The following is a 20,841-nucleotide window of genomic DNA, read 5'->3' as shown; positions in this document are numbered from 1 at the left end:
GAACTCAGGGACCGAATGGAGCAATTAGCCAAATCCGTGCGGGCTAATCTCCAGTCGGCCCAGATAAGACAGAAGGTATGGTACGATCGGGGGGCCCGAAAGAGAATCTTCACTATAGGACAAAAGGTGTTAGTACTTAAGCCGGTGAAGACAGACAAATTACAGGCGTCCTGGCAGGGCCCCTACCAGATCGTAGAGAAAAGGGGAGACACCACTTATGTGATAGCTAGCTGCCACGACAACAATCTTAGAAAGACATTCCATGTAAACATGCTCAAGGAATATTTTGAGCGACCAGAGAACGTGACGGCCATATGTTGTTCCCCTCAGGAAGACCCCGACAGTCTACCCATTCCAGACCTATTAGAAAAGAGTCTCCCCACAGGTATAGTGGCTCAGGTTCAGATAGGAGACCGACTTAGCCCCACTGAAAGGGAGCAGCTCAACCAACTCCTACAGTCCAAACACCTCACCTTCTCCCCGAAGCCAGGGTACACTACTTTAACCACCCACCAGGTAGATACACCGGGACAAGCTCCCTTGCACCAGGCTCCGTACCGAATCCCCGAAGCAGTTAGGACAGGAATGAAGAAGGAGATCGATGAGATGCTCCAACTCAGGGTAATTGAGCCCTCCGATAGTCCCTGGGCCTCCCCAGTTGTCTTGGTGCCCAAGAAAGATGGGACCACCCGGTTCTGCGTAGACTATCGGAGGCTCAATGAAAAAACCATGACGGACGCTTACCCTATGCCCAGGGTAGACGAGCTACTTGATCGTATAGCCAGGGGAAATTACCTGACCACTATTGACCTCTGCAAAGGTTACTGGCAGATTCCCCTGGCCCGGAGGCTATCCCCAAGTCGGCATTCGTCACCCCATTCAGCTTATATCAGTTTAGGGTAATGCCGTTTGGGATGAAGAATGCCCCAGCTACATTCCAGCGCTTGGTGGATAGGCTCCTAGATGGCTTCCAGAGTTTTGCTTGCGCCTACCTGGACGACATAGCGATCCACAGTGAGTCCTGGGAGGACCACTTAGCTCACGTAGGAATGGTTCTGAATCAGATCCGGGCTGCTGGCCTGACTCTGAAGCCAGAAAAATGCCACTTTGGGATGGCCGAGGTACAGTACCTAGGTCACCGGGTGGGGTGTGGAAAGCAGCGACCAGAGCCGGCCAAGATAGAAGCTGTCGCCAATTGGCCCACCCCCATCACTAAGACTCAGGTCCTAGCCTTCCTGGGCACGGCAGGGTACTATAGACGGTTCGTACCAGACTACAGCACACTTGCCAAACCCCTGACTGACTTGACCAAGAAGAACTTACCTCGACAGGTCCTGTGGTCTCCCCACTGTGAAACGGCTTTCCAGGCTCTCAAAAATGCTCTAATTAACGCTCCTGTCTTGGTGGCCCCAGCCCTTAACAAACATTTTATCGTCCATACAGATGCTTCCATGTTCCGGCTGGGAGCCGTCCTCAGCCAAGTAGGCGAAGATGGAGGGGAGCATCCAGTTGCCTACATCAGCCGGAAGCTCCTGCCCCGCGAAGTCAGCTATGCAGCGGACGAAAAGGAGTGTTTGGCTTTGGTGTGGGCATTAAAGAAATTGACTCCCTATTTATATGGGCAGGAGTTCACTCTGGTCACCGACCATAACCCGTTGGTGTGGCTGAACCGGGTCTCTGGAGATAACGGCAGGCTATTACGTTGGAGTTTATCGTTGCAACCCTTCAATTTCACCATTACTTACAGACCTGGGAAACAGAATGGCAACGCCGACGGGTTGTCCAGACAAACCGACCTCAGCCCCCCATAACCAGCGGTCTGGACAGCCTTAGTCTGCCCCGAAAAGGGGTCAGACCTTGTCTGCCAGAGTGTTCCACAGAAAGGGAGCACTGTTACAGAAGCATTAGTTATTTTGTTGTGAAGAGCTTATTTCCCAGCAGCAATGCCTGAACCAGCCAAGCCAGCGCCTAAGAAGGGCTCCAAGAAAACCGTAACAAGTATCATTTCATAAAGAGTTAACTTTGATCAGCTTTTAGAAGCTATTTTCTAAATACAAGTTTGCTGGCCTCAGCTCTAATTAAGTTTAGTGATAAACATTCCCATTGTCTAATCCCCTCCGGAGTCAGACTGCTAATTGATAGATGGACTGCATTGTTTTCTTATGTGTAACTTGTTATCTGAAGTACTGTAATCCTATTGTGGCCTGTCAAAGGACATTGTCTCTCTATCTAAATGTGTGATGGGGGATTTTATGCTTCCCCCCTGGGAGTGCCCTGTGTGCATGTAACCTCAATAAAAAGCAGGCTGGGCATCCCAGTCCTGAGTTCTTGGTTGACCCTCAATCGCAGCGTTGACTCGTTTTTGTGGGCAGAAGGGTATCCTAGCTGTACTACAGCTAAGGGGGATTATTCTACATTTGCGAGACTCATATAGAATACTATGGAAAGCAGCTTCTCCCCTCTTCAGCAATAGGGATCCAGGCTACTAAGCGGTCCATCTCTCAGCGAGACTAAGGGTAACCGTAACAAATACATTTTTTATTGTTAGGATAGTGAGGGGGATAGCGGATAGAGGGTTAGACGTGTCGGGCTATGTTTGGGAGGCGTGTTAGACAGTACGGGAGATTTAATAATTTAGTCAGGCGCCGGCAGTTTCTAAAGTGCCGTAAGTCACTGGCGACTCCAGAAATTCGTACTTATGCAGATTTCTGGACATCGCTGGTTTATCAGACTTACGGAACTTTAGCATCTGACGGCGCCGTATATAGGATAGCTCGAGTTGCGAGCTGAAACTACGGGCGGCGGGGGTTCCCTTGCTTGCACCGCAAACTACGATCTTTATCGGATCGCGCCCCATATCCATGAATTCTGTTTCTAGACAGAAATGTATCCAAACCATTTTTAAATGTATCTAAGGTATTGGCATTCACTACCTCCTTTGGTAATGAGTTCCACAATTTTATTGCTCTTACAGTAAAAAAAACATTTCCGTTGCAGGAGATTAAATCTCCTTTCCTCCAGCCTTAAATTGTGACCTCTTGTAGATCATAAAGCTGTTTAAAATGTCATGCTCTGTCTGAATCATGAAAGAAACATTTTGATTTCATGTATTTTTAAGGTAAAACACTTGAGTTGCGAGCATTACTTGTGACACTGCATTTCATTGTATCACTTTAATGGAACTTTAATTTGTATGTTTCATTTTTCAGGTGTCCCTCGATGTCAGAAAAGAAAAGCTAATCAGGGTGAGAAACCCCTGGGGTTATGCAGAATGGAATGGAGCTTGGAGTGATAAGTACGTTTTATCTACAGTCCTAACAATGGCAGTTTAGCTCTATATATAGAAACTAAAACTTTACACATTACTGACCATAGATAATTATAGGTTTGATCACAATATGTTAAAAAGTTTATCAAATGATTTACCTACAACACTCCCAATAGATTTTTGGTGATTTCCTGTAGAAAATAAATTTGGAAAGCTGCAATACTTACAACTTCCTATGTCTTTAACCCCATTAGTTATTAACCCAAAAATGTCATGCTGTACAAATTAGAATGTAATTTTTCGCACTAGAATATTTCTTTAAATGGACATTAAAGGGACTCAAAAATGTTCTCCCCTTTAATTTGTTCCCAATGATCCACTTCACCTGCTGGAGTAAATTAAATTGTTTACAAGTATTTCCATTAACCTTATATTGGCATTTGAAATAGTTTATTTAGCCTGTGGTATCCCCACCCTTCATGATTTTTTTTGGCCTTGAGGCCAAGCTGTGTTAACACAGCCAGTAGAAGAAATTACACTCCCAGTGGGTTATAGAAGAGATAAGGTAATAAAATGTTAATTTTTCATTGCTCTCTCTAAGTATTGGTGATTGGTTTATGGACAGATATAAGATATAGAAGCATTTATATGTACACAATGTGATAAAGTAATGAGATCTGATTATACCTACAAGCTCAACCCATTTTATTAGGTTGTGGCTTCAAAACACAAAATCAGCTAATTCATATACACAAATAAGCCTTAAAAAAGCAAATCTCATACATTTTATACTCTGCAGCTGGTAAAAAAAGTAATTGGAAACACATTAAGGGAAAAACTATTTTATAGTATACTGTCCCTTTAAGCACTATATAAATGCTATATACAATGACATATTAAAAACATAAAGATTAGCCTGAGGAAATGCAGATATGTTTGTTACAATTATTTTAGTTTTATAAATATTGAAAAAAATAATTGTACAGTTTTTTAGTGAATATAACGTAATGGCCACTAACATATTGTCACATAGGCTTCACTAGGTTTAACCCCTTAGTGACCAGACCATTTTTAATTTTTCTTACCGTTAAGGACCAGCGCTGTTTTTACATTTCTGCTGTGTTTTTGTTTAGCTATAATATTTTCCTCTTACTCATTTACTGTACCCACACATATTATATACCGTTTTACTCGCCATTAAATGGACTTTGTAAAGATACCATTATTTTCATCATATCATATAATTTATTATAAAAAATTATAAAATATGATGAAAAAATTGAAAAAAACACAATTTTTCTAACTTTGACCCCTAAAATCTGTTACACATCTACAACCACCCAAAAACACCCATGCTAAATAGTTTCTAAATTTTGTCCTGAGTTTAGAAATACACAATGTTTACATGTTCTTTGCTTTTTTGCAAGTTATAGGGCAATAAGTACAAGTAGCACTTTGCTATTTCCAAACAATTTGTTTTCAAAATTAGCGATAGTTACATTGTAACACTGATATCTGTCAGGAATCCCTGAATAACCCTTCACATGTACATATTTATTTTTAGTAGACAACCCAAAATACCCACTTGTATTATGCCCAGGAGTGAAGGGGTTAATTAGGTAGCATGTAGGGTTAATTTTAGCTTTAGTGTAGAGATCAGCCTCCCACCTGACACATCCCACCCCCTGATCCTTCCCTGACCCTTCTCAAACAGTTCTCTTCCCTCCCCCAACCCACATGTCACCCCCATCTTAAGTACTGGCAGAAAGTTTGCCAGTACAAAAATAAATGGCTTTTTTAATATAAATTTTTAAAAATTTATATTCTGCAATGTAGGATCCTCCCTTAATCCCCCACCTCCCTGATCCCCCCCAAACAGCTCTCTAACTCTCCCCCCGCTACCTATTTGCCGCCATCTTGGGTACTGGCAGCTGTCTGCCAGCACCCATTTCGCAAATAATTTGGTGTTTTTAATAAAAAAAAATAAAAACCCCAAATTATTTCTGTAGTGTAGCTGCCCCCCCTCATTACCCTACCCCCTCCCAGATCCCTTTCCCAACACGTATTCCCCTCTCTCCCTTCTTGCCTTTCCAGTTTACTTTAATCACCAATTTTGCTTTGTTCTCTTCGTATTCTTAGTTGAAAGCTAATTCTAGGAGGTTCATATGCTAATTTCTTAGACCTTGAAGACTGCTTCTAATGTGATTGTATTTTGACCACTAGAGGGCATTAGTTCATGTGTTTCATATAGATAACATTGCGCTCATGCATGTGAATTTATCCTGGAGTGAGCACTGATTGGCTAAAATGCAAGTTTGTCAAAAAACTGAAATAAGGAGCAGTTTGCAGAGGCTTACAAGTTAATCACAGAGGTAAAAAGTGTATTTCTATAACAGTGTTGGTTATGCAAAACTGGGGAATGGGTAATAAAGGGATTATCTTTCTTTTTAAACAACAAAAATTCATGTGTTGTCTGTCACTTTAAAACCCCTGAGGACGTGCTAGGCACGTCCTTGGTTGTTAATGACCGTTTTTTGTAGGACGTGCCTGGCACGTCCTCGGTCATTAAGGGTTTAAAAAGCATATTCAACTTATCTTATTTCTTATCCTGAGTCATAATGTCACAGGGTTTAATCTCCCTTTATCATGTAAGAACTTCACCAATTTCTGAAGTTTTTTTTTTTAATTAGAAAAATAAGATATGGATACAAAATATCACTATGATTTACTAGACAGGATAGAAAAGGTTCTGGTCCACTCAATGTTAATGTTACTTGTGAACTAGTGGAATTTTTTGAACATACTGTACAGTGTTAGAGAAAAATACTTAATTCTGCCATTTTTTCCTATGCTTTATATTAAATTGATGCTTGTAGTTTTAAAACAATACACTTTTTTTTCCTGTACTTCTTCTATGTTCCTTTGTATTGCACTCGCTAAGCTCATTAGTTCTGGGACTGATTTATCTCGCCAATCAGAATGGGTGGAAACCAATTTATCATGGATTTCTTTATTCAGTGCCGACACCAATGTGGCAGTGAGCATTTTTCCATACCTTGGTCTTCAAGGTTACCTCCCCTTGGGGCTAGGGTTACCAGGTGTCCGGTATTAGACCGGACAGTCCGGTATTTTACTTTCCTGTCTGGTAATATTTTGTAGAAATCCGGACAAAGGGTAAGAATAGCAGGCTAGCAGTGCGCAGCGTAATCAGACTGACACACACATACTGGACCATCCACAGTCGCAACCAAGCATTTTCTGGGAGGTCTGTCACGGCGGGGGCCGGACGCCCATCACAACTTGCAACAATATCATATGGGCCAGTGAGTCTTAAATACAAACCGCACCAACACTGCTGCGTCTCTGCTCCAAAACAAGTGTTTTGCACTGTTAGAGACTTAGGCAGGCACACAGCGGTGGTGCGGTTTCCACGGGCTACGACCGTGATGTGTCCAGTCAGAGCGGGGAAGCAGGCAGCGGCCCTTTTTTTAGATAAGCAGCTGACTGATGTACGTCGGCCTGGGAGGACGTCACATGTGCCGTGTCACGCGGTGCACTTGCAAGCTCAGCCTCCGAGCGGAAGGAAGACAGATCAAGAAGTGGTGCAGAGTACGGGCTGGAGAAAGAGAGAGAAGGTTGGTAAGTGGCACTAGGCTGAGGTGTGCCATGTTTTTAGGCCAGCTAGCTCACCTGTGACCTGACCTGCTAATTGCTGCACATTTGTATGTGGTGATGTACAGTGTTATCTCACTACAGAAAAAATATTCTTTCTTCAGTCTGTATGTTTATTATTTCCATTTTTCAAGAATAAAAAAAAATACTGGGACTTTCAGTGTCAGGTTGCCTGATTCTGATAGCCCCAGTATTTATTTTTAATGTTGAAAATGAAAATAATAAACATACAGAATGAAGAAAGAAGATTTTTTTTCTGTAGTGAGATAACACTGTACATCCATCATATTAGGAATAGCTGGAAATCTCCCTCTACTGATGGGTCACTCACTCACCAAACTTCTGAGTGTCTGTGCCTCATCAGGGTATTGTTAGTTTGCATTCATTGCTTACAGTGTAAAGGTCCAATATTCACAAAATGTCCTCAAAACATCATCCATAGTTATAATTTGAGTTACACAGTTCTCAAGTTCCAGTCAAAATAAGTTTAACCCCTTGGTAACAAAGATGTGTTTGTACAGTTTTGTATTTCATTTGTTAAGCCAGAGATATTGATACAAAATATGCTGTCTGTGTGGTCTGAGACTGAGACTCTGTATAAGTGGGAAGTTTAACCTTCAAGTGTAATTTGAAAACTAACAGTTTGAGTTCACCTCACCATGAGGTCTGTGTTTGCAATATCACCCTAAAAAATAATAATATATATATATATATATATATATATATATATATATATATATATAGTAAAAGCTAAAGTAGAACAGAACCCGGTGTTGATCCGTGATATCCCACACCAATAACAGCTAGTACCAGAGATATGATATATAACCAATTTAATGCAAAACAAGCATAACGTTTCAGCCCCCACAGGAGCCTTGGTCACATGCAGCAAGTCAAGTCAAAGACAGGCATAAAATACAAAACCAATGCAGAACCTTAAATACCCCCACCCACCAATCAGATAAGTAACACGGAACCGCCAGTACATGAGAGTCTAAACACAGCTGTATCACATAGCAATCTGTATTGACCGCGAACGGCCACTCGCAACCAAGACAACAGTGTGTTAACAGACAGCAAGGAACAACGTATCGCCACTGTGCATGCGTATGTGATGACATCATCACGCCAACGCGGGTAACCATGGAGATCACAAATACAAAGGCCTCTAGCTACGGCGCACAATCGTGTCTGGCCAATCCGAAATGAGCAATGGCTCAATCAATGCTTGTGTATATAATAACCATGGCAACCACACGAAGCGTCATATGTGATATTAAGACACAAATAGATACATAGGAGTGCGATATTGCTAAGGCGAAAAATTGTACAAAGATTACCATAATTGTACAAATTACTAGTAACTATAAATAAAAAAAAATATACCACGTCATCACATAGCACAGGCAGATAATATGGCGGAAATGTGTTGGTGTACTCATATCTGATCAGAAAACATCTAGTGAAATTTTTTTTATATTAAAACAATGAATTGGCATGTTAGCAGGACACACTAGTGTTAACAGCAAAAAAAAATATACTTAGAGAGCCAAATACGGCTACATAATATAAAGCAAACAAATCAAACTTCAGTATATATTATGATATCAATCCCTAGTGTCATAAGATAGCAGCCAATAAGCAACAGTGTACATTAATCAACAGTGTGCATAGGGAACATGGTAGAGACTGGTCTCCAAGATGAGAGAAAGACCACAGTCACTTGTAGAAACAACTGTAATCGATCATCACATTCAGGCCTTTTGGAGCAATTGTATCAAGACGATGAATCCAACGTGTCTCCATCTTCAGAAGGGCCTTAGCCTGATCACCCCCACGTCTAAATTTAGGTATGTGATCAATAAGAATAGTCCTCAGAGTAGAGATGGAGTGACCAGCTTGTTGAAAGTGGCGTGCCACTGGTTGGTCGGATGTTCCTTTATCCAAAGCTAATCTGATAGCTGTTTTGTGGTTGGCCAACCTCTCTCTGAAGGAGGTAATGGTCTTTCCCACGTAGTATAAAGAACAAGGACAAATGATCACGTAGGTCACATGGTCTGAAGTGCAGGTCAACCGATGTCATATACTGTAGGTCTTATTCGTGTGCAGGTGATGAAACCTGTTGCCAACGATCATACCATTACAGGTAATGCAATTGCCACATCTATAGCACCCCTTCTTTCCAGGGGGTAACCAAGTATGGTTTTGGTAGCTTGTAATTGGATCGGTCCTCACCAAAAGGTCCCTCAGATTCTGTGCCCTCTTATATACCAATCTCGGAGGAGGCAATTCGCCAAATGGTAATGAAGTATCCGTTGATACTATCGGCCAATGTTGTTTGATCACTTGATGGACCTTCCGTGATGCTGGTGTATACGTGGTAATGAAATTCATACGCTGTTCAGCCGGCTTGAGTGGTTTAGTCAGCAACAATTGTTGGTTGAGTGTCCGTGCATTTTCACATTGTGCCATGATTAACGGTTTAGGATAACCTCTGTCAGCAAATTTCTGAGCCATTATTTCAAGTTGTTCCTTCTTGCGGGCCTCCTCGGTGTTGTTGCATACAACACGCAGGAGCTGGGAAGAACTGACTCCTTTTTTGGAAAGTAGGGTGAAAACTATTGTAATGAAGTATTGAGTTCCTATCAGTCGGTTTATTATATAATGTTGTATAAAGTCTTAACCCAGATGGTGTCTCTTTCTTGTAAATCTCAAGGTCTAAAAAATGTATACACATATCATTAATGTCCATCTTGAACCATACAGTAGAATTCAGGGCATTAAGATTATGGAACCAAGAGGTCAAAGACTCACTGTCACCTCTCCAAACCATAAATACATCATCTATGTAACGCTGGAAAAATCTGATAGAACCCTGATTTAAGGTTCTGCATTGGTTTTGTATTTTATGCCTGTCTTTGACTTGACTTGCTGCATGTGACCAAGGCTCCTGTGGGGGCTGAAACGTTATGCTTGTTTTGCATTAAATTGGTGATATATCATATCTCTGGTGCTAGCTGTTATTGGTGTGGGATATCACGGATCAACATCGGGTCCTGTCCTACTTCAGCTTATACTATTTTGGATTTCATTTGGCCGTGCACAGAGTGATTGTGAGAGTTGGCGAGTGCTGATCTTCTGTACAATACTATATATATATATATATATATATATATACACAAATGTGTGTGTATGTGTATATATATATATATATGTGTGTGTGTGTGCTTGTATATATATATATATATATATATATACACACACACACACACACACATATATATATATATATATATATGTGTGTGTGTGTGCTTGTGTGTATGTATGTATGTATGTGTGTGCATATATATATATATTATTTGTATATATTTATATATATAATAAAACACATTTAAAATAATGTGTGTGCTTTTTTTGTGCCGCAATCACTACCGTGTTTTAAACCCCGCATCTTTCTCCCCCCATTATCCATTTGGCTGTCCAGTATTTTTTTGAAGTAAAGATGTCAACCCTACTTGGGGCATATAGATCTTGCCATGAGGTGGTATGGGGCACATAAGATACCACAGTCAAAACTGGGGGGGGGCACTAATAATTTTCCTCCAGCAATACTAAAACCCAGCATCTTTCTTTTATTACTCAGAGCATGCAGTTTAAACAATGTTCCATCTTATGTCCATTATCAGATTCCCTTTATTCACTTGGTATTCTTTATTTAAGGATCAACAAGGCATCACTGAGAGTTAGCTGAACACATCAGGTGAACCAAAGATAAGGGGCATATATATGCAGCCTACAATCAACAGCTAGGTCTCAGTAATGCATTCCTCCTCCCAAACCTACCTAGGAAAACTTTTGGGTTTATATATACTGTACACATATACAGCGCATACATATATATATATATATATATAAAAAAAATTTTTACATAAACATTCACACTCTCGCACACATGTATTTACTTTCAAAGACACTCACTGACAAACTGGCACACAGATTCTACACGCAAACCCTAGGACGAGGCCACATAGTCCACAAGGTCTTGGCATGCAGTCGCAAATGGCAATAGACAGCCAGATGCCAGTGCCCACATACAATCAGACCCACAACAAACATCTAACCTTATAAATGTGAGGGGGCTACCATTAGTGACCAGATAACTTTCAGGGGTTAAGTACTAGTGGTCTATCAGTTGTGAAAATACTTGAGGGCAGTAAAGATGAAATTACAAATGGAGTAACTAGCAAATCAGACCTCTTAAGGGTTCACTACTAGAATCTTGTGTATATTGTAATTATATTAATTCCACTGATGAGATATCACTAGGACCATAATGTACAAAGGTATGGCTATTGCAGTGTAACTTGTGCAGGTCACAGTAGTGCTGGCCTTTAAAACTCCAGGTAACCCATTTAATGCCAAGCAGGGATGCAAAGCCCCTAGATGCCACCTAAGCACAGCATACAACCCTATGGTGTTTTCAGGGAAGACATTCATATGTGTGTGTGAGAAATGTAATTCAGTTAAACAAAAGTTTCTAGCAGCACATGAAATCTAGGACCAAAAGGGTTAAAAAAAATATTTCCTGCTCCGTACTGGAGGGAGGGGGGTTGGGAGAGCACTTGCCCAGTACAGCAGCTGCAGCACACATCATATGAAGTAGATGTGTTGTTTTAAACCCATTAAATTAATTTTAAATAATTTAACCCCTTCACTACCGGAGAATTTCTAGCATTTTGCTATCACTCAGTATAAACAGAACCAGAGCCTTTGTTTTTTATTTGCCTATGAAAACTTAAGGATCAACTTAAACAACCTTTGAAACGTGTCAGGGAATTTTTATATTATACTTCTTATACCTTTTTACTTGATTTTAAGTTATTGTTGTGACAATTCTTAGCTAGTTATCTAGTGCTATTTTTTTGTACTTGATTCTTTTATTGCCAATAACTGTCAGCCATGTGGGGCTACTCCACGGACATTACTCAATATTAATTTACTATATGGAATCCTGGAACTCTATCTGACACTCACACGTGGAGAGACCGACTTAGGTCTTACATGCTGTATACATACCTCATTTTGTTTGAGGATGATAAATGTGAGTGCTATGTGTGTTGTATTTTAATTGCCTTATTGTAAATAAAGCTGTATTACACTATATACTCTCTCTTGTCTCCCTGGGTACCCCTACGTTGGAGAAAGTTTATACCAGGACAGAGAAGCACTCCAAGAGGCTAATTACACACCTGCACAGGAAGCTTGTGGGATATCTTCATCACAAGAAGTATATCCCCACATACTCCAGGAGGCTGACGAAATTGGAATAGTCATCTGATTCGGATGTTAGGAAGAGATTCGACTATCTACACATACCCCCAGTGCGGCATACTTACCTCATTAGATTGGGGTAATATCTGGTAAGGGTATTGCATACCACCTTTTATCTTATATCAGCTGATATATGGCGAATCACCATTGATTGACTATATCCTAAGGACTTACATGAACTGTTCAGTTTATCTATATTTTCTGCTATAGTGGATATACAGGCGCTGTAAAAACCTTTGTTCCTATATTTACTCCTACTGACTGGGGTTACATATCTCATACAGTATCTGTCTTGTATAGCTGCCTCTAATATCCTACTCCCCTCAGACAAGCGCTACCCGCAGAGTATCGCTTGGGTCTACTCAGTGTACTGAGTGGTCTCATTCTACTTGTTTTTCTATATATATATATATAATCATTTGAAATAGACAGCTCAAGGTATTGATCTAGGCCCATTTTGGTATATTTGGTGCCACTATTTGGCTGCCGAATACAATCATATAAAAAAAATTGTTAAATTTTTCGCAAACTTTGGGTTTCTCACTGAAATTATTTACACACAACGTCTGCAGTCATTTAACAAATGGTTGTAAAAGCTTCTCTGGGGTCCCCCTTGTTCAGAAACAGCAGACATGCATAGCTTTGCAATTAGTTTTTGGCAAATAGAAGGCCGCTAATTGTAGCTCTGCACCATTCTTGAAATTCCTGGCAGTGAAGGGGTTAATGAGTTAGTGTGTAAAGTTAGTTTTTACTGTAGTGTAGAGAATACCATCTCACGTGACACCTCCTACCCCCTGATCCTATACCTGACCCTGCCCAAACAGCTCTCTTCTCCCACCCCTAGTCATCACCATTTTAGATACTGTCAGACAGTCTGCCAGTATGCAGTTTAGGGCTTCTTTTTTTTTTTATAATATATTTATGTATGTATTTCTGTAGTTTAGAGGTCCATCCTCACTTCTCTCTTCCCTGAACCCCTTTAATAGCTCTCTAACCCACCCCCTCCCAGTGCCTGATGCCATATTTGTTACTGGCAGCTAGTTTGCCAGTACTAAATGATTAGTTTTCATCTTTTTTAATTTCATTTTATGATTTCATTTTGTCTGTAGTGTAGGCCCCCTCTCACCCCCCTCCCTCTGAGAATGCAATGAAGCCCCCTCCCCAGTAGTATTTTTTATTTATATTATTTTATATTATAAATAATATATTATTTTCCCCAATATGTTGACTGTGTACAGTGTCACTATGCACTTGCAGCATGCTGCTGCCGTATATGCAAGTACAATTTACAACTGAGTGTCAGGCAGGAGCAGGCAGGAGCTAGGACCGGGTGGACTACTCAGTGTGTGCTGACGTCCGTGACGTCACACTACACCACCACGGCGCTCGTCGCACTGCCTGCTGCTGCCTGAGAGGCTGAGTCATATAATTGACTCCAGTCTCCACCCTCCGCTCGCACGTGCGGTAAGGAGCTCTATATGCCTGCACAGTGATCTCAATGTATTCACTGTGCAGGCGTAGCTCCGCCCCAGCCTCATGCCTATAGAGGCATAATCGCACAGGCTGAAGTGTGCGGTCGTTTCAGCCTGTGCTCTGTCTCCTCCCCCAGCCTCTTGATCCGGTGTCTGATAGGCTCCCTGGCTCACGTGATGGCCCCCACGAGGCTCCTCCCGGCTCAACGGTGCAAAAATCTTTGTGGAGATAGCCGTTGAGCTGAGAGGAGGCTTTGCATAGAGCTCTGTGCAAAAATTATTCAAACTCTTGAGAAAACTTCTAAAAACGACTTTAGTTTGCTGCCTGCTGGCTGCTGCTGTATATCAGAGAGACTCTCTCTCTGAGACAGTCAGACTGACAACATCAACAGTCAATATTTGCTGCTGCAGAGTAGACTCAGACTGCAGTGTGCAAATAGGCTAATAGCCATTATTACATTAGGCTTAGCTTAGCAATAGAGTTTAGAACTTTAGATTCACTAGTGTATTCTATTATCAGAAGATACTAATATATTATATTAGTTCAGTAAGTTGTTTGACAGTTTGTGGGCAGATATTTTAATGATTTTTGCTGCAGGCCTGCAGTTTTTTATATAGAGTAACTGAGTTGAGTCTTGAACTTGAACTACTAGTGTTTTAAAAAAAAAATCATTTTTTTTTTCTACTTGTAATTTAAACAACAGATAGAGTCTGAGTCTGAGAATAGCAAGCTTAGGAGTATACTGGACTTTTAGGGAGTTCTTTAACAATTTAGTTCTAGTTGATATTTTCTAATAGCTGCAGAGCAGCAGAGCTAGCTACCTACCTACAAGTTATATATTAGATAACAACCGTCAAACTATTAAACTATTACTTCAAGTTGAGTTGTATATTTTCTAACAGCTGCAGAGCTACCTACCTGCTACCTACAAGTTATATATTACATAACAACCGCCAAACTATTAAACTTACTTCAAGTTGAGTTGTATATTTTCTAACAGCTGCAGAGCTACCTACCTGCTACCTACAAGTTATATATTATATAACAACCGCCAAACTATTAAACTATTACTTCAATTTGAGTTGTATATTTTCTAACAGCTGCAGAGCTACCTACCTACTACCTACAAGTTATATATTACATAACAACCGCCAAACTATTAAACTATTACTTCTAGTTGAGTTGTATATTTTCTAACAGCTGCAGAGCTACCTACCTACAAGTTATATATTACATAACAACCGCCAAACTATTAAACTATTACTTCAAGTTGAGTTGTATATTTTCTAACAGCTGCAGAGCTACCTACCTACAAGTTATATATTAGATAACAACCGCCAAACTATTAAACTATTACTTCAAGTTGAGTTGTATATTTTCTAACAGCTGTAGAGCTACCTACCTGATACCTACAAGTTATATATTAGATAACAACCGCCAAACTATTAAACTATTACTTCAAGTTGAGTTGTATTTTTTCTAACAGCTGCAGAGTAGTGATGTCACGAACAGTTCGCCGGAGAACAGTTCCCGGCGATCTTAGCTTGTTCGCGTTTGCCGCGGCGGGTGAACATATGCGATGTTCGATCCGCCCCCTATTCGTCATCATTGAGTAAACTTTGACCCTGTATCTCACAGTCTGCAGACACATTTCAGCCAATCAGCAGCAGACACTCCCTCCCAGACCCTCCCAGCTCCTGGGCAGCAGTCATTTTAGATTCATTCTGATACTGCATTCTTAGTGAGAGGAGGGATAGTGCTGCTGCTGCTGCTGATTTTATAGGGAAATTGATAGCTAGGCTAGTGTATTCAGTGTCCACTACAGTCCTGAAGGACTCATCTGATCTCTGCTGTAAGGACAGCACCACAAAAAGCCATTTTTAGGGCTAGAACTTCAGCCCAAAAAGCCCTTTTTAAGGCTAGAACTTCAGTCGTTTTTTTTTAAAAAAAAATTGTAATCTAATTGCATTTGCCTGCCTGTCAGCCTGTGTGTGAGGCTCACAGCATATACTGTGCCTACTTGCTCACTACCACCACTCATATCTGGTTAACATTAGTGTAAATTAAAAAAAAAAAAACTTTTACATCAGTTTGCTAGTGTAATCTAATTTCATTTTCCAGCAGGCCTGTGTGTCAGGCACACAGCATATACTGTGCCTAATTGCTCTGTTTTCCACCACTCATATTTGGTGTAACATTAGTGTAAAAATGTTTTTAAAAAAAACTTTTACATCAGTCTGCTAGTGTAATCTAATTTCAGTTGCCAGGCCAGCCTGCCACTGCCAGCCTTAGTGCCACCACTCATATCTTTTGTAACATTAGTGTAGCTTTTTAAAAAAAAAAACTTTTACATCAGTCTGCTAGTGTTATTTAATTTTAGTTGCCAGGCCAGCCTGCCACTAGTGCCAGCCTGTGTGTCAGGCTCCCAGCATACACAGTGCCTACTTCCATCCTCAGTGCCACCACTCATATCTGTTGTAACATTAGTGTAAATTTTTTTAAAAAAAAACTTTTACATCAGTGTGCTAGTGTTATTTAATTTTAGTTGCCAGGCCAGCCTGCCACTAGTGCCAGCCTGTGTGTCAGGCTCCCAGCATATACTGTGCCTACTTCCTCAGTGCCACCACTCATATCTGTTGTAACATTAGTGTAAATTTAAAAAAAAAAACTTTTACATCAGTCTGCTAGTGTTATTTAATTGCAGTTGCCTGCCTGCCAGCGTGTGTGCCAGGCCCACTTTCCAACTAGTGCCACCAATCATATTTGTTATAACAGTAGTGTAAAAATTAAAAAAAAAAAACTTTTTTGACTGTGAAACATCAGTCTGTTAGTGTAATCTAATTGAAGTTGCCTGCCTGCCAGCGTGTGTGCCAGGCCCACTTGTGAAGTTAGTGGCACCACTCATATTTGTTGTAACAGTAGTGTAAATATTTAAAAAAAAAAAAATTTGACTGTGAAACATCAGTCTGCTAGTGCAATCGAATTGCAGTTGCCTGCCTGCCAGCGTGTGTGCCAGGCCCACTTGCCAACTAGTGCCACCAATCATATTTGTTATAACAGTATTGTAAATATTTTTTAAAAAAACTTTTTTGACTGTGAAACATCAGTCAGCTAGTGTAATCTGATTGCAGTTGCCTGCCTGCCAGCGTGTGTGCCAGGCCCACATGCCAACTAGTGCCACCAATAATATTTGTTATAACAGTAGTGTAAATATTTTTAAAAAAAAATTATTTGACTGTGAAACATCAGTCTGCTACTGTAATCTAATTGAAGTTGCCTGCCTTCCAGCGTGTGTGCCAGGCCCACTTGCCAAGTTAGTGGCACCACTCATATTTGTTGTAACAGTAGTGTAAATATTTTTTAAAAAAACTTTTTTGACTGTGAAACATCAGTCTGCTAGTGCAATCGAATTGCAGTTGCCTGCCTGTCAGCGTGTGTGCCAGGCCCACTTGCCAACTAGTGCCACCAACCATATTTGTTATAACAGTATTGTAAATATTTAAAAAAAAAACTTTTTTGACTGTGAAACATCAGTCAGCTAGTGTAATCTAATTGCAGTTGCCTGCCTGCCAGCGTGTGTGCCAGGCCCACTTGCCAACTAGTGCCTTCAATCATATTTGTTATAACAGTATTGTAAATATTTAAAAAAAAAAACTTTTAAGACTGTGAAAAATCAGTCAGCTAGTGTAATCTAATTGCAGTTGCCTGCCTGCCTGCCTGCCAGCGTGTGTGCAAGGCCCACTTGCCAACTAGTGCCACCAATCATATTTGTTATAACAGTAATGTAAATATTTAAAAAAAAAACTTTTTTGACTGTGAAACATCAGTCTGCTATTGTAATCTAATTGAATTTGCCTACCTGCCAGAGTGTGTGCCAGGCCCACTTGCCAAGTTAGTGGCACCACTCATATTTGTTGTAACAGTAGTGTAAATATTTAAAAAAAAAACTTTTTTGACTGTGAAACATCAGTCTGCTAGTGTAATCTTATTGCATTTGCCTGCCTGCCAGCGTGTGTGCCAGGCCCACTTGCCAACTAGTGCCACCAATCATATTTGTTATAACAATATTGTAAATATTTAAAAAAAAAAATTTTGACTGTGAAACATCATTCAGCTAGTGTAATCTAATTGCAGTTGCCTGCCTGCCAGCTTGTGTGCCAGGCCCACTTGCCAACTAGTGCCACCAATCATATTTGTTATAACAGTAGTGTAAATATTAAAAAAAAAAAATTTTGACTGTGAAACATCAGTCTGCTAGTGTAATCTAATTGCAGTTGCCTGCCTGCCAGTGTGTGTGCCAGGCCCACTTGCTAAGTGCCACCAATCATATTTGTTATAACAGTAGTGTAAATATTTTTTTGAAAAAAAAAATTGACTGTGAAACATCAGTCTGCTAGTGTAATCTAATTGAAGTTGCCTGCCTGCCAGCGTGTGTGCCAGGCCCACTTGCCAAGTTAGTGGCACCACTCATATTTGTTGTAACAGTAGTGTAAATATTTAAAAAAAAACTTTTTGGACTGTTAAACATCAGTCTGTTAGTGTAATCTTATTGCATTTGCCTGCCTGCCAGCGTGTGTGCCAGGCCCACTTGCCATTGTTAGTGGCACCACTCATATATGTTGTAATAGTAGTTTAAATATTTAAAAAATAAACATTTTTGACTGTGAAACATCAGTCTGCTTTTTTGTGTCAGGCTCACAGTGTATACTGTGCCCATTTGCCCAGTGGCACCACTCATATTTTGTTGCATAGTAGTGTAAGTCTACATTTAAAAAAAAAAATGACAGGCAGAGGCAGGCCACCCCACAGGTGCCATCATGGTGCTGTGATTCCCTTTGACCCTACAATAATGCCCAGTGTTCAGAGGCCACGTGCCACGAATGCGAAAAGTTCTGAGGAGGACCTAGTTGAATGGCTAACACAGGACACCCAATCTTCTACAGCTTCCGCTCCTAACCTTGACGCACCATCCACCTCCAGCTTAGCTTCGGGCACCTTTCAAGTGACCAGTGCCACTCGCCCGCCTGCCGCCACCACCAACACTAGCACCACAGCCGCTTCACTTGATCTGTCAGAGGAGTTATTGACACATCAGTTGGAAGAAATGAGTGATGCGCAACCATCATTGACAGAGGATATAGATAACAGTGATATGTCTCAGTCAGGCAACATTACAGACATGGACATACGGTGTGATGATGATGGTGATGTTGTACCCGCTGCTGCTTCCTTTGTTGATTTGTCAGATACAAGTGAAGCAGTTGATGATGATGCCACGTGGGTGCCTGCTAGAAGAGAAGAAGAAGAGGGGGAAAGTTCAGATAGGGAGACAGAGAGGAGGAGACGAGTTGGAAGCAGGGGGAGGTCGTCGCAAGGAGCTAGTGGCACAGTCAGACAGCATGCATCGGCACCCGGGTCAGCCAGACAGCACGCCAATCAACGCATGCTGTTGCCACCACCAGAATGCCGTCATCGCAGATCTCAGCAGTGTGGCATTTTTTTTGTGTGTCTGCCTCTGACAACAGCGATGCCATTTGCAACCTGTGCCAAAAGAAACTGAGTCGTGGGAAGTCCAACACCCACCTAGGTACAACTGCTTTGCGAAGGTACATGGTCTCATATCACAAATGCCGATGGGATGAACACATGAGTAGAAGCAGCAAACAAACTCAAAGCCGCCATCCTCCTCCTGGTCCAGCATCTTCAGCCACGTCAACCACTGCTGTACTCCTTGCCCCCTCTCAACCATCCACCACTCAGTCTCTCTTACGTAGCAGTTCCTGGTCATCTGCCCACAGTCAGGTGTCTGTCAAGGACATGTTTGAGTGTAAGAAGCCAATTTCCCAAAGTCACCCCCTTGCCCGGCGTCTGACAGCTGGCTTGTCTGAACTCTAAACCCGCCAGCTTTTACCATACAAGCTTGTGGAGTCAGAGGCGTTCAAAAAATTTGTATCTATTGGGACACCGCAGTGGAAGGTACCTGGCCGAAATTTCTTTTCACAAAAGGCAATCCCCAACCTGTACTCGATTGTGCGAAAGGAAGTAATGGCATGTCTGGCACACAGCGTTGGGTCCATCTGACCACTGATAGTTGGTCTGCAAAGCATAGTCAGGGCAGGTATATCACCTACACTGCGCATTGGGTAAACCTGCTGATGGCTGACAAGCATGGAATGCGTGGCTCTGCAGAGGAGTTGGTGACACCGCCACAGCTTGCAGGCAGGCCTGCTGCTACCTCCTCTACTCCTCCTACTCCATCCTCTTCCATAACCTCTTCCTCGGCTGAGTCCTCTTCTGCTGCTGCGTCTTGCTCCAAATCAACGGCACCCCCCCAGCTCCCCAGCTATTCAACATCCTGGATACGGCAGTGTCATACCGTCTTGGGGTTGACTTGCCTGAAAGCAGAGAGTTACACCGCACCAGCACTCATGTCCGCCCTGAACGCACAGGTGGATCAGTGGCTGACTCCGCACCAACTGGAGATTGGCAAAGTTGTTTCTGACAATGGAAGTAATTTGGTGGCGGCATTGAAATTAGGCAAATTGACACATGTGCCGTGCATGGTACATGTGTATAATCTGATTGTACAACGCTTTGTGCATAAGTACCCAGGCTTACAGGATGTCCTGAAGCAGGCCAGGAAGGTGTGCGGCCATTTCAGGTGTTCCTACATGGCCATGGCGCACTTGTCAGATATCCAGCGGCGAAACAACCTGCCAGTGAGGCGCTTGATTTGCGACAGCCCGACACGTTGGAATTCAACACTCCTAATGTTCGACCGCCTGCTCCAACAAGAAAAAGCTGTTAACGAGTATTTGTATGACCGGCGTGCTAGGACAGCCTCTGGGGAGCTAGGGATTTTTTTGCCACGTTACTGGACGCTCATGCGCAATGCCTGTAGGCTCATGCGTCCTTTTGAGGAGGTGACAAACCTAGTCAGTCGCACCGAAGGCACCATCAGCAACATCATACCATTTGTTTTCTTCCTGGAGCGTGCCCTGCGAAGAGGGCTGGATCAGGCCGTAGATGAGCATGAAGAGGAAGAGGAAGAGTTGTGGTCTCCATCACCACCAGAAACAGCTTTATCAGCATCGCTT

General features: G+C 41.7%; 1 protein-coding gene across 1 annotated transcript in view; it reads left to right on the top strand.

Annotated features, from left to right (window-relative positions):
- Positions 1 to 20,841, top strand: part of LOC128658247 (calpain-8-like) — a 145,557-nt gene that overhangs the window by 64,538 nt on the left and 60,178 nt on the right. Inside the window, exon 7 of the mRNA XM_053712784.1 lies at positions 3,210 to 3,295. Within this exon, the coding sequence (XP_053568759.1) occupies positions 3,210 to 3,295 (86 nt within the window). The remainder of the gene's footprint in view (positions 1 to 3,209; positions 3,296 to 20,841) is intronic.

Source organism: Bombina bombina, chromosome 4 (genome assembly GCF_027579735.1).
Source record: "Bombina bombina isolate aBomBom1 chromosome 4, aBomBom1.pri, whole genome shotgun sequence".
NCBI classification, from domain to species: Eukaryota; Metazoa; Chordata; class Amphibia; order Anura; family Bombinatoridae; genus Bombina; species Bombina bombina.
This window is presented reverse-complemented; position numbering and strand designations above follow the sequence as displayed.